Below are 14723 nucleotides of genomic sequence, written 5' to 3' on the forward strand. Positions count from 1 at the left end.
AGGGAAAAAAACTTTTGAGATAAATGCAAATTCTGATGCTTTTCATGGTTAGAAAAACAAAGATACCAATTTGGTGGATAAATACATGGCTTAATTTGAATAAAATGTTAAAGTTGCCCATCACGTTGTCCCAGAACCATAAAACCTTTAATAATTATTTTTACTAGAAGAAACTATGCAAGTGAGTGAAGTTCCTAGTTTATCTAAATAGACTTTTACTATATTTTGTTCTTTGCTGTATGATTTCATTATTGATTAGTTGGTGCTATACATTAATGAAGAAATCTAATTATCTTTCAGGCTTCTTCAAAAAATGACATTTTGAAAGTTTGCAGAAAAGAATATGAGGTATACATATTTTAAATTACAAAATTAATGTATTCTGTCTGATTATACTTTGTAGAACGTATACAGCATTTGTGTTCTACAAGAACTTGTCTTCACTTTTATTCCAGAATATACTATTTGCCACTTAAAATAAAATCTCTGTTGTATTTGTGTTTTTACAAACACCACAGAATTATTGCTCAAGTTTGTAAAAATACATAACTGATTTTTATGGCTCCAAAGAAAACACTTTTCCTAGCAAAAATAAATGTTCTAAAATAATTCTATAGTTCTAATTGCATATGAGGTGTGTTTTTATTTAGAGTAAATGAGCATTTCTTTTATAAGAAATATTTTAAATTCAAAATATCGACTTTTATTTTAAAAAGGAGATTATAGCGAAATATACCTTTTAGAATTGTTTATATATAATATGAAGTTTTTCAGTGATTTAGGTAACTGCAATGTTACTGTAGACATCAGCAATCATCTTAGCCTTTTTAATGTTAAAAGTTCTGTCCTTAAGGTAAGAAATGATGATACTTTCAGAATTTCTCTTTAGTATTGATGCCTTTCAACACCTGAAAATTTGAGAAAGCTATTACTTTAGAAGAAAAGTAATCATGCTAGGATTATCTTTCTTTCCTTTAGCTCTGGTTTCCAAATTAAAATCCAAGTCCAAACACCTCTTTCCCCCCCCCCCCCCAAAATTATACAGTTGACCTAAATTAGGTCCATATAGTAACCTTTCGTAATCAACGGTGCATAATCTTGTACAATTTTCTTTTCTTTGTTTCTTTTCTAATTAGAGAATAAATGTAATGCTTTGCCCAATCTGCAGAAGAATTTATTAAATTAGACACACTTTGCTTAATTTCTTTTGTCAAAGAAATGTTGGGAAAAAATCTTTCTCCAGTTCTTTACTACTGGGATTATCATAGCTTGAATTCTCTTGAACAAAAACCTTTTATTTTAAGTATCTCGTTCTCCTCTACTGCTGTTTTATACTATGCTCTCCACATCTGCAACCTTTTCCTCTGTTATGCTGGTGTGTTTCCTTCTCTTCTCTGGATTTCTGCATTGCTGTAGGAGGTTGGCCAATATGTGTTGATGGAGAACGGGAGAGGAAATGTAAAAGGTAAGAGAGGCTTAAAAATGACAAAATGGTGACAGAACACCCTCCTTGTTACTGAGACTGTTTACTTTGCTCATTTCTTCTTCTTTGCACTGTTTTGGGGTGAAATTGTACAAAGTGGTTTCTCCATTTTATCCTAGATTGATCTCTCTTCAGTTGGACAGAAAATATTCTTTTTGACTATTTGCACAACTTCCAACTGAGGAACTTGTAAATAAAGAGGAGAGAAAGGACAAGTTCTTAAATGTTGAAAGGGGGAGATTAATAGGACAGGATGGAAAAAGAGCAAATATGCCTAAGTTAAATAATAGGTGGCAAAAATAATGGGCTAGTGATAATATATTGTGGATTGAAATGAAGAATCTGGCATGATCTTCGGGATCATGGATCTTCGGGAATTATTGATTTTGTCACCTTTTGTTGAACAACCTGTAATGATTTGATTTATATCTAAATTCAGGACTACTTGTACTAATAGGTTAGATTTTATTTATTTATTTTATTTTATTTCTATATTGTGAAAATTGCTTCCTTGGTTGTACCAAATACAGGGGAGCTTTGCAAAAGGTGAGGGTGAGATGTTCCACAAGCTATTTGATCTTCTAAAAGTAGAGGCACTGTCTCCTATAGTTTTGGAGGCATTTCCCCTCGTGTTGGGTTTTGGATATGAAATCAGATGGAAGAGCAACAGAATAGTTGATAAGAGTAGCTGGTCAAAACTCAAATCATTGTGTGATCTGGAACAGAATCCATATGGCACATGATGAGTGTATGTGACTTGGCATGTATCAGTACATCTCTGAGTCTGTTTTATACATGTGATATATTGATGGTATTTCTTTAATTCAAAGACAAATTAGAATTAATTTTCTAGCACTGATTTTTTTTCATCTCTCCTGCTCTCAGCTTCCTTTCTTGTGTTGTGGTGTGTGTGTGTATGTGTGTGTGTGTATATATATATATAAAACACTCTCTCTCTCATGCGCACGCACACACACACGCTATGTACTTAAGTACAAATCATATAAAAGCTAGGTAACTTAAATAAAAGAACCTGAAATGCAATTAATTCCTTCTTTTCAAATTTTCATAGCTTGTTATTACATAATACTGGTATACATGGATCTGCCCAAGAACTTTCATAAGATGCCTCTTAGATACAGTCGGATGAGCTGCACTAGTGTTTTTTAGCAATCGGCAGAGGCTTGGGGCTAAGGGAACAACTGCATCTGAGTTTCCTTTGAGCTTCCCATCAGCCCAATAAGTGTGAAAAGTGAGGTGAGACCACAGAGATGGAGCATAATGTGTAGGGAAGAAATAGGATGGGGGCATGTGAAATGAGGTTGCCAAAGAGGCCATTTTCTACAAGTTGGTGTCGTAATAGATTCACTTGTCACCACAGTGGCAATTTACTCAGAGCTTATTGGAGAGACTTTTCCCTCAGTAAATGTTGCTGGATTAGTGTCACTTTAAATGTGTGTGAATCATATGTAAGTCTTGCTTGATATATTTGCATCCCAGTTGTGAATTTTGTAATTGTGGGTTTATAAACAATTTTTGTTGACTGCTTTGAAAATTGTAAAGCACTTATACTTTAGCTACTAAATATTTATTATTGTGTTCAAGTAGCATTATATCAATAGTTTTAAAAGTTTAACAATGCTATCCAAATATTTATAAAATGCAGCTGAAGTACATGTTCTTTCACTGGAGGGGGGATTCAACTCTTTTTTTCCTTTTTTTTTTTTGGTTGTCCTTTTTTTCTGCTTCTTTTCAGCTGCTGCTTCTTGTTTTCCTTTCATCCTCTTTCTACCAATGCATATCTCCTTTTTTTTTTCCTTCTTCACTTCTTCCAGCTCTCTACTATCCTGTTCATCTCCTTCCAAAAAGGTACGTAAAAGACAAGTAAGGGGTGGAGGGCAGGGGAGGGGAACTGCATGTGAGTTTTTATTATTAAGATGTGTGTAGAGTTGAGGTTTACTATGTTAAGAATATGACAAAGTAGGAAATAATGCCTGAAATAATAGACTGGGAGGGTGTAATTGCCTACTTGAGGTCATTTTTGGTGTTGAAGGGGCAGTACTGTAACTTTCCTTTATACACTACAAATGTCAGTCCTACACACAGCAGACTATGCTTTTCCCTACCTAGTAAGAACGCCAGTTTGTTGTTCGTTTTCCCCCCTGCTAAATTCAGTGCACTTTTCGTAAGTCTTGGCTGAAGTTTCTCTTAATTTACTTCACTGTGTCTTGTAGACATCTACCAATAATAATATAACTCTGGCAGCAATAACAGCAGCCATCTTTGATAAATGTAAGTGGAAATGTTCCTTAGTTTTTAGTTTCTGTTCCTCACATTCACTGTAAAAATTATTTTTTAAACAGAACAATATTGGGCACTCCTCCTGGTGCTCCTGGGACTGTTAAAAGGTATTTTTATTTCCTTCAATTTTTGCAACATTTTATTTCTTTTTGTGTAGCTTTTTCATGTTTTCTACATTAATTAAAACCTTTTAAAAAGCAGCGCAAGAGCATGTGCTTCAAATGCCTTGCTCTGTATGGGGAAAAATATTATGTCTCAAACACACCTTTTTACACTCAGTGAATAGCAGCTTCGAAGTACTGTACTGGTACTTTTTGTTCTAGATCATAGGATAATGGAATCCTGCTCTAGTCAATGGCTGAGAAATCCATAAATATTGCTGATAACTTCCTGTAAAGAATGCAGCCTGAAACTTTTGGTTCTTATCTGATCTCCTCTGTATGCTCTTGCTCTTGAGATGTTCATGTTCTCCCTACTGTGAGCATGGAATCATCTAGAAGTGGCAATCATTGGGTCTATGCGCATGCCTTCTCCTGTATCTAAATGTTAAATGTAAGGGCATATATGTCGCTATGTCCCCAAATGTCCTTGTTTCCTCTGTCAACACCATGGACTTCGTAAATATCATCATTCTCAACAGAACATCGGCTCAAATTTTCTTGTTTTCACTGCTTGTTTTATTTGTCAGAGTAGTGTATTTATTAGATCCAGGATTGTTGAGCAAAAAAAAAAAGTGTTCATTAGAATTATTAACAACTTGTACCATTGCAAAGTGCCATTTGGTACTGGTATCCTCCTCAGCTCCATACTGGGTCTGGGTTACCAGGACACTAACCAGCCCAATTTGCTGGTCAGTTTGATTGCTTGTGGTTCTGACTTCAAGTCATGGCTAATTCTGTTAGCTTTAATATATGAATAAATTGTCTGTGGGTCCTGACCCTGGAAAACTCATCTCGTCTCAAAGCGGCTGACATGGTCAAGCCTGAAAGAAAGTGAGAGTTCAACTGGTGGCCTTCCTGTAATTTAAAAATACCCTTTATAGACCAGCAAGCTTGTTGGAGTGTAATGGTTAGTTTCTGCCAGTTTTGCTCCTTTGGCCAAATGTAAAAAGGGGTGTTGGCGTAGGCCGTTTCTCGTGGAGGTGGTGTTAAAGCATGGCTGGTATAGTGAATCCATCTTTTGAATACAAGTCTTGGTCAGTTTGATGTGCCCCAAGAAATCTGCCTAATCTCATGGTTCTTTTAACCCAAGGTGTTCTGTGTCCTAGGGCTTGATCCACACATATACTTTTTGATACCGGAGCATTAGGAACAGTGTCAGAAGTTTCAAAAATAGAGATATCCATCAAACCATTTCTCCTGAACACCTCACTTTGACTTCCATCTATGAATCCCATAGGTCCAGGAACAGTATATCATTGGATCTGAGGGTGACTCCCTAATCCCGTGCTAGAGGATCAAACAGTTGCCATTCTGTTGGCCTTCCTAGTTCTCACTAGACCCCAGTATTGGCAGAGTTGTTTCTTTGGTTTGAGGAGCAACCTTGGTTACCACTTCTTAAAAGATAGTGATGCATCTCTTCTGACTCCAGGTAATCTGGTTTCCCTTATCATTTCACTTCATTCTTCTTCTATAGGGAGGATGTTACTCCCATTTCAGAGAGTTTGGATTTGAGAGCTTTCCTGAGTTGTCTTCTGCTTCATCTGGAATGGAGTCTGATCAGAGAATCCCCAGAGTGAAGATCAGGGAGAGATGATGGATCTTTTTTCTTTTGTTGGTTCTGGATCTTCTTTCCATTTTGAAGTTGCTTGATGAATTCCTCTGTGGGCTTTGCTTATACCCTAAGCCCAGGTGGCTTTTGGCCAAGTGGGTAAAGTGACCAGTATGCCAATGGCTTCCTTGCTTTCCTCTGCCCCAAAAAGACCCTCAGAGAAATATGATCCCCTTTGCTCTCAGCAGGGAAATACAGAATTTGTCCCTGTTTCACCAGCAAAGAGTCGCCACTACCTCTAGCTGGTGTGTTTAGCATATACTGTTGAAGACTGCTATTAATGGTAATGAAGAGCAGGTGTATGATGCACCTTCAGAGTTTCCTGAAGGTGTGCAAACAATTTCTACATATACTTATGATAATATCATTGTTGCTTCAGTATCATGCTCAGATTAGCAACAATTCAAAGAGCTTTTGGGTCCTCTATATCTAGAACTTTCATTAGTGGAGGAAAAGGCTCATAAATTGTTTGACGTACCCCTAAAACACGCGACTGTTCTTGGCCTTTGAATGTTCATACAAACCAGGTTGAACATAAATGTGTTGAAGCTAAGTGGTCAGTATGCTTATCTCTGAGATTCTTTGTTTCTAGAAGTGAGTGAATGATGTTTTAATTCACTGGCTATTGAAGCAGGGACTTGAAGGTGAACCTTCTAGCCACCATTCTATAGAATTATTCTCTCGGTCTCAGGCCCAATGACTGTATTAAATACTTGAATAAAGTGGAACTGCCTCAACAGGAAAGATTGAGATAGACCTTCCCCAGAATATTCATAGCACAATGATTGGGGCACTCTTCTGTGAAGTGGGAGACAGCCCTGTTTAAATCCCTTCTCCACATCAGGCGGAGTGGGGAATTGAATCTGCGTCTCCCACATCCCATGGGAGTACCCTAACCCTTAGGCAAGTTAGGATTCTCCTATGGGATGTGGGAGACCCAGGTTCAGTTCCCCACTCTGCCTGATGTGAAAAAGGGACAAGGTAGAGGAAAAGGAGCTTACATCTGTCAAAGTTAGAATCAGGACTCACAATTTGTCAGACCACTCTGTTTATTAGCGCAGCGCTCCGCCAATAACATTCAGAATATGTGAGTGGCCATGCAAGGCCCAAACAGTCTTATTTATACAGATAAAAGAGCGGGAATTAGACAAAGGGACAAAGAAATCAAAACAGTAAAATTCACCTGGGGCACAGCATGCATATCCTATTTCCTTACTAAGTGTTATCGATCTAAGGCTAATGCTTCCACCAATTGCCCTTAAACGGTGCAATTGTTCTATGTTAATGTCTGTATTCCTGACACCTGGTTGCAACATTCCAACGACTTTGCTTAAAGGTACAGACAACATTTCTTTAATCCTTTCTATTCTTACTATATAATTCATTCTACTTTCACAATCCCTCCTTTTGGTCAGGCGTACGCCATGACCAACCCTTACTGAGTTCCGCAAATTAACCGTTCCTTATCTCTTAGTTCATCAGCGATATTCAAAATCATCATATTAGCACTCTGTTTTGGGGCAGTCATCTGGGTGATACAATTCTGGATACAACAGGAGATTAACTGAAAGCATACAAAAATCACTAAGATTCCAAACAGGATAGTTAGGGCTCCCTGAAACAACCAGTTTCCTATGCCAGAGAAATTGAACAGGTTACTTAGCCACTTCCATAAAGAACTCAGCTCTTCATGAGGAAGATATGCGATTTGTTCTAAGTGGCTAGCGTGATCTATTACCTCATTGGTTTTGTCAGGTATAAACACACAACATTGTTTTCCAGTGAGAGCACAGGTCCCTCCTTTGGCCGCCAGCACTATGTCCAATGCCTGACGGTTCTGGAGGGCCACCTGTCTGATCGCCCCTGTTTCTTTGGCCAGGGCTCTTAAACTTTCTCTGGTTTTATTTGCCATTATTTTAACTACTGATTGTAACCTTAGGAGCCTTTTTTTGCCTGGTGTATTGCTCCCCCAGGTGGGATAAAGGAACTGCCAATAGCCTCTTCCCAGGTGTCATTACTGTTCCATATTGTGTTAAACGGACAAGGTCCTCCAGTGAGGTCTAGGGAATTGAGTGGGATAGCCAGGACAGGAACACCAGTTTGAGTGGGCTGGAATGTGGCTGCAGACCCAGCATTTAGAAATAATAAGGGTCTGAGCTATCCACACTTGCTGCTGGATAAAAGAATTGTCATTGTGGACTCCCCAGACCTTAAGACACCAGCAGCTGAAGAACAGGCACCACCAGAGGCGCATGTTGGAGGCAGGGCCCTTCTGGTTCTGACAACCTCAACTGAGGGAACTGCAGTCACAGTTTTATGTCCACCAGGCAGCAGGCACTAGGCTCACTACTGCTTCTTCTTGAGCCTTGCTTTATGTAGTCGTCTGCTTCTGGCAACCCTTACGAGAGCGTAGATTGTAAGATATTGCAGGCTGTTCCTCTACGTCTTCTTCTGGCATCAAAAAATTGACTCTGCGTGGTCCTGAGGTGGTGGTTGGTTCACGGGGGTGGTGCATTCTTACACTGCGAAGCATGTATCCACTCTGAGTTGCCAGTGGCCTTCACACCTTATCTTTTCCTGATGCATACATTCCTCATTCACACAAATAGATTGAGAATACAAACAGTAGTATTTTATATCGAACAAAAGAGCATTGCAAATTAAACCTTGCTAAGTTTTACAATTGATAACTAAGACAATTTATATTGAGACCCAGGCCTTCAATGTTTCTCTAATTTACTTAACATAGACAGAATAGAGAATCCTGTCTCTTACTACCTAAATCTTAAAACAAAGAGTTAGAGAGGGTCCAATTTGTAATGCATATGGGAAAACAGAATCTTATAGTCCCAGGGGTCATTTCTTTCTGCTATTTAAACAAAGTGGCTAGCAGGATGAAATCAAATTATAGTTCAATTCTTATGGGACATTATAAAATCCTGCTCCTACATATCCCCCTTTTGACACTAAGATTATTAATCGCCAGTGTCACTTCTTATTTAGTCCACGTAATAGAAAATACTGGGAGTTGATTTGGGCCTGTGGCTTTAGCTTTGCACACATTTGTTTTATCCACCAGCACATTTTAAACATTTCAATTACACACATAGAATTTAAAACCAAAAACACAATTGGGATAGTAACATTGTATGCCAGTAGTTGTGGGAAATCATCCAGAAAATATGTTATACCAATGGTAAGCTGTTATGTTTTTCTGTAGTGGCAATTCTTAACATGTCCCCATTTGTGTATATAATATGAATGGTCTAGTTTTCCACATCTTTTTTTTTTTTTTTTTTTTGGAACTATGTTACCTTTTTAACAGATGATTGGTAACAGTTTGCCTTTCAATGCCAAGCTTGATAGAGAACTCAGTTAAATCAGTGCTTTCAGTAAGCTGAGACTTTCTTTTGTTGTTGTTGTTGTGGCAAATAGTAAATGTGAGTATTGGTAAACACAGTACTTACATTACATTTACATTTGTCTTCTGGTGGGTTGCTAACACTTTTTAAACACTTTTCCCCAAGAATTAACCCCTTTTGGGGTGGCATTGATTATTACTTAAAAGATTCCTTTCTTTTACAAATACCCTTGCTGATTGCAGGCAAAACAGAGGAATTACCCCCATGTTCTCTTGTGTTGTTTTTTTTTTTAATAGGCAGGCCAGGTTTTAATGGCTTCTACTTTTTAAGGGTTATGCGGAAATTATTCCACTGTTTAGTTATTAAATTCATGAGGTGGTGTACCTCAAGTTTTTCCTCTTATATAGCAGACCAAGTTTGTAATGTTTTTCCTGCTATGTTAAGCTTTAAGTTTATTCACAGGTAATAGCTGAGAAGCATCATTACCATATTACTTTAAAGGATTTTTCCAAAAATCATACACAATACAAGTTGTTACAGGGTACTTACTAACATTAAAGTTATTTTAATGTTTAATATTAACAGTAACAGTAGCATCAAATCTATTAAAGGTATCTTGTTATACCATGCCTTTTATGTAGGCAATTTGTTTGTTTGCTGACCAGGTATGTTCTTTATTTGCAGCTTCTTTTGTGCTGGCAGTTCTCACCTTTCTTTATCAGTTAGGTAATTTGCATCAACACAGGCTAGGCTTTTGGATTCAAAGCCATCAGCAGAGCTTAGAGACTCTCTTGGCTGGTCCACACTACGGGTGGGAAATCGATCTTAGATACGCAACTTCAGTAGCTGAAGTCGAATATCTAAGATCGGATTACTCACCCGTCCACACCGCGCGGGATCGATGTTCGCAGCTTTCCCTGTCAATTCCGGAACTCCATTGGGGTTGATGGAGTTCCGGAATCGATATAAGTGCGCTCGGGGATCGATTTTAACCCACCGATACGGCGGGTTGTCTGGACGTAGCCTCTGTCTTAACATACAGGGATCTGAAAAAGAAAACACAGCCTATTGCGGCTCTTTTTGGAGCCCTAATAGGGTTTTAATTCAGCAGCATGTTTCATTTGCATTTTTTTTTACCCCTTTCTACAATATAGGCACATGTCCGAGGGAAAATGCACATTCCTTCTATACTGTAACTTTTTAAAAAACATTAGCCATATCAATTTTTACATAAGGTGTAACTGTTACTTTTGTTCTTACAGAGTTTTCGTGTATCCTTATCAAAGTGACATTCTGATTACACAGAGCCATTTTAAGGCTCAGTGTTTTTAACATTGCTTCTTTTTGTTTTGTGCACCTCACCTCTGCTGTTGCTTCAGAAGGTCACTGTTAATTTCTTATTCTTTCATTACAGCTTTTATCTGCTATTGTTACAAAACAAACAAACAGACTTCAGAATCTCTCCCTATTCTCCTGATTTTGACTGCCCTATTGCAGCCATGACTTTGTCTTTATTTAAAAACATTTTTAATTTTTGTAAACAATCAAGTTACCCCTTAAGGGTTAAATGCTAAATCCCAAAGCCAAACAACACTAATTAACTGTGTCTTGCAAAAAGGTCTGTCAGTTTTGCAACTTTGAATTAAAGAGTCAAATGAATTTGTAGTGTCATTAAAAACAAAAACAAAATCAATTTATCTTACCCCTACAAAACAGGAGTTTTACAAACCAGATATGCTGGTTTAGATTCTTAGAACTTTACATATTTTCACAGACAAATAGATACATACACTTTCTTTTCCTTAACATTCCTTTACACTGCTTTGTTTTTACATAGCTGTATATATATTTGGATCATTTAGAGGCATTCTTCTGGAAAAGGGCCCATTTTCCCTTCAGAATGGCTGCAAAGAAACCAAGAATTCTCTCTTTAACATGGTCCTTTTTAACATTTTCCACAAAGTTTAACTGCTTAATTCTCTCCAGCCTCTGTAGAGTTAACTTTTCACTCTCTTCCCTTAAATCACTTGTTTATGTCCCAAAATGACACCTTTATCACCTCAGATTTCACCATTTTAAGTATTGTTCCAGGGGTTCATGCCTGCACTTACTGCTTTTCTTACTCCTGACACTATTCCCTTAGGGCTTTCAACCTGTTTCTTTATCTGTTGCTTGCCTGCTTGTCTGGGCCCGATCCTGCTTTTTCCAATGAACCGTTTGTGAGTGATATTGTGGTCATTTCACAATTTAGAAAGAAATGTTCAAGGAAAGGGACCAGGAAGGGTGGGGGCTAGTTGAGGAGCCCACCCTTCTTGCTGAATTGGTAGTGGAACACTAAAGAATCAGTTTTTGAGGCAGACAACAAAGGGGAACAGAACAAGGGGCTTTTTGGTGGTTTTTACAATGAGATGGGAGTATGAAGGGGGTTGGATCGATCCGGGGTTTGGAGAACACGGTAAAGGGGAGCACTCAGTCTGGTGGTGGGAGAGAAGGCTTTTAATAAAGCTTTTAACTTATTATTTGAATAATTGAGAGAGGCCAGTTTTGATTTTGTCCACCTATGATTTGCCTCTTGCCACCACTGCATGAAACAATTAACCTCTCCTTTAGCCAATTTAGTTTTAGGTTGGCCGAGTTTGTCCTTTAAGACGTCCACTTAGTCTTTGTTCCAAGATTTTAACAGTGGCCACTGAGTTTTGGGATCCCCCTGAGTTAGCCTAGACCATTTTCCCAGAAATTTACAGGAGTCTGGACCCTTTTTACAGGAGTCTGGACCAATCCTAAATACATAAAATGAGCCGGTGTTCATTTAAGGAACTGTCCCGACTTAGACGTCTGGTTACCCATACAGGAGGACTTCACACACCAATCACACAAGAAGGAAATTCAGGTTCGTCAGAGCGATGCCCAGTGCAACACACAAAAGGAGCCCACAGGCTACTGTCTCAGTCGCCCTTGCTTTCACACAGGGGTTTTACTCAAAGTGCGGTGCGGCTGCGATTGTGCAGATTCCACTCACTCAGACCGCGGGGACAGGAACCCCTTGGTCGGCCGATCCCCAGACAGAGACGGCACCCAGACTCAAACACTCCACAAGAGGACAGATAGACACAGAAATAGGACAGTCCTCAGTCCGGACAAAACACAGAAATAATTACCTGACCAGATTCCTGATGTCAGATCCCGGGATCCCTACCAGAACAGAGTGGGAACCAACAGGTTCGATGGCGTAGACCTCACTGTGGCTGTGCGCCTTTCCACTCTAGTGGGGGACCGCTTGGGCCAAATGCCCAGGTGCCGGCTGCCACGGTCATCCTACAAAAACAGTTAGGAATCACACAGCCCCAGTGAAGACGGTTGCCATCTCAGTGGAACCTCCAAATTATCAACGTTAGAATCAGGACTCACAGTTTGTCAGACCACTCTGTTTATTAGCGCAGCGCTCTGCCAATAACATTCAGAATATGTGAGTGGCCATGCAAGGCCCAAACAGTCTTATTTATACAGATAAAAGAGCGGGAATTAGACAAAGGGACAAAGAAATCAAAACAGTAAAATTCACCTGGGACACAGCATGCATATCCTATTTCCTTACTAAGTGTTATCGATCTAAGGCTAATGCTTCCACCAATTGCCCTTAAACGGTGCAATTGTTCTATGTTAATATCTGTATTCCTGACACCTGGTTGCAACATTCCAACGACTTTGCTTAAAGGTACAGACAACATTTCTTTAATCCTTGCTATTCTTACTATATAATTCATTCTACTTTCACACATCCAACTGTGATGATGGGAGACTATGAATCTGAGTGTGAAGGATAAAACATGTTTTTCCAGCTGCCCTTCATCTTATGGAGAATCATGATTTATTTGCAAATGACTTGAGACATGGCAAGAAGATCAGTAAAGGAAGGCATCTGTAGCCAAAACTGTCCCCTCAAAGTGGTGACACCATAATTTCCACAGAGACAATTCTGTTCTCTGTCCCATTCAAGAGTGGAGAATCATCCACTCAGTGACAGATACTTTTCTGTTAGATTAGAGTTAGCACTTCCTTCAGGCTTTTCATTCTCTGTGTCATCTTCATAAAGTAATCAAGAAGATGAGACACATGGTATATATAAATCTTACATTTCTGAAGTAAGCTACCAATTTTCATGTTCTTCTTTTCTAGCCATGTCAATGGAACCACAGTTCACTCTGCCTATTTTATTTGGCCCTTATTTCAGATTAAGGATCAGATCCTTAATTAAAACCCTATCTGCTGACCCCACTCCTCCTGCCAAAAGCAGCATGATTTAATTTAAACAATAAATGCTTACCAGAAGTGGAAAAAGTGCTATTCAAATTTCAGTAAAAGCTCTACAAGAGACCTGTTCCTTGAAATGGAAACAATCTTTGGTGCAAGCTTAAGACAATTTAAGCCTTCTGTCTACCTTACATCTTATTTGGATATGAAAGGTGACCTGGTTAGTTTTAGTAAGTCTGGGTAGGCTTTGGCCACTATCATGACACATCTACTAGTTTGTATTGTCATCGTTTAACTTTCCAGGGCTCTTTGTCTTCATTCTTTCTTCCATTAAAAGACAGATGTTGTAAAGAACCTGTGGGGTTGGAAACAAGCCTCACTGTTACCCGGTCAAAATTGAAGTTCAGATTGTTTGGGTTTCCTATATAGTCTATTTCTGAAAATATTTTTGTTATTTTACATCATCTAGGAAAGTGAATAAGCTCTAGACTTCAGTGGCTGACCCTCTTTTTCCTGTACTCCATAAGGTTTAAGAGGTCTTACACCCACATCTTAAATTCTTGGTGATGAGTCACTAAATCCTACTAAACCCAGTACATTTACCTCCTGGATTTCTTCTTCAACCTCACAATTTGCCATCGAATTTAGAGATTGAGAAGGCTTTGGTTAGTAATTTGATAGAATGAAACCCTACTACAAGTTTTCTAGAGTATTTGTAGTTGGGTATATGCCTAAATGGAAACTATTTAAATTGGTCAGTCTCTACATTCAAACTGGTTAGTCTCTACATTCCTGGTGTTGTGCAGGAAGAGCTCATTTTATCAGCTAACTGTGTCCACATATGGTAAACAATACAGATGCCATGATTGTCAGTGGGGGATCTAATGCAGGACTGTAAGCACCAAACACCGTAAGCACCAAACACCACATGCGCTTTCCATTTGCACTGTAAGAGTAATTCCATTAGCTGTCATTCTCCATTCAAGATGCAGGTTACTCAACAATTAAAAAAAAATGTATTCAGCACTGCAAATGTAGAAGCTTCTCTTCTGATACTGAAGGTTCTTTATGTAGACTAGGGTGCTTGACACCCTAATTTAGGTCATTATCTGCAGCTGATGAGCGCCAAAAAGATCAAAACCAGTAGGTCCTGCAGTACTGGACAAAAGAACTTCAAAGATCTTCTGATACCATAGAGAAATCTGAAAAATATCTCTGCAGAATAAACTCTGTTTGCCTTTTCCATTATTTGTTTAACTAGCTGCTATTACTTGAGACATTTTTTGTTACTAATTTAGCCTAGCTAGCATAAAGAGCATGTATGACAAATCTTATTCCTCCCTGGAAGTCATTATGCTATAGTGGTGATATCATAATTATTTGTGGAAAATACTGTATTACAAATTGAGGATTGCAACTTCACATACAGAAGAAGCTGCCAGAATAGATTCCTTTAAAACAGAGATCAGACTTTGGTGATAATGTTGTTTTGCAATCTTTGATCATTTAATGTAAAATAAGTATTTTGAAAATGGAGCACCATATGTGCTTTTCTT

The 14723-nt window shown here is 38.5% G+C and overlaps 1 protein-coding gene across 1 annotated transcript in view; it reads left to right on the forward strand.

Moving 5' to 3' along the window:
- Positions 1-14723, forward strand: part of RECK (reversion inducing cysteine rich protein with kazal motifs) — a 136536-nt gene that overhangs the window by 57333 nt on the left and 64480 nt on the right. Inside the window, 1 exon segment of the mRNA XM_030551567.1 lies at positions 301-348. Coding sequence (XP_030407427.1) covers positions 301-348 — 48 coding nt within the window.

Source organism: Gopherus evgoodei, chromosome 2 (genome assembly GCF_007399415.2).
Source record: "Gopherus evgoodei ecotype Sinaloan lineage chromosome 2, rGopEvg1_v1.p, whole genome shotgun sequence".
Classification (NCBI taxonomy): domain Eukaryota; kingdom Metazoa; phylum Chordata; order Testudines; family Testudinidae; genus Gopherus; species Gopherus evgoodei.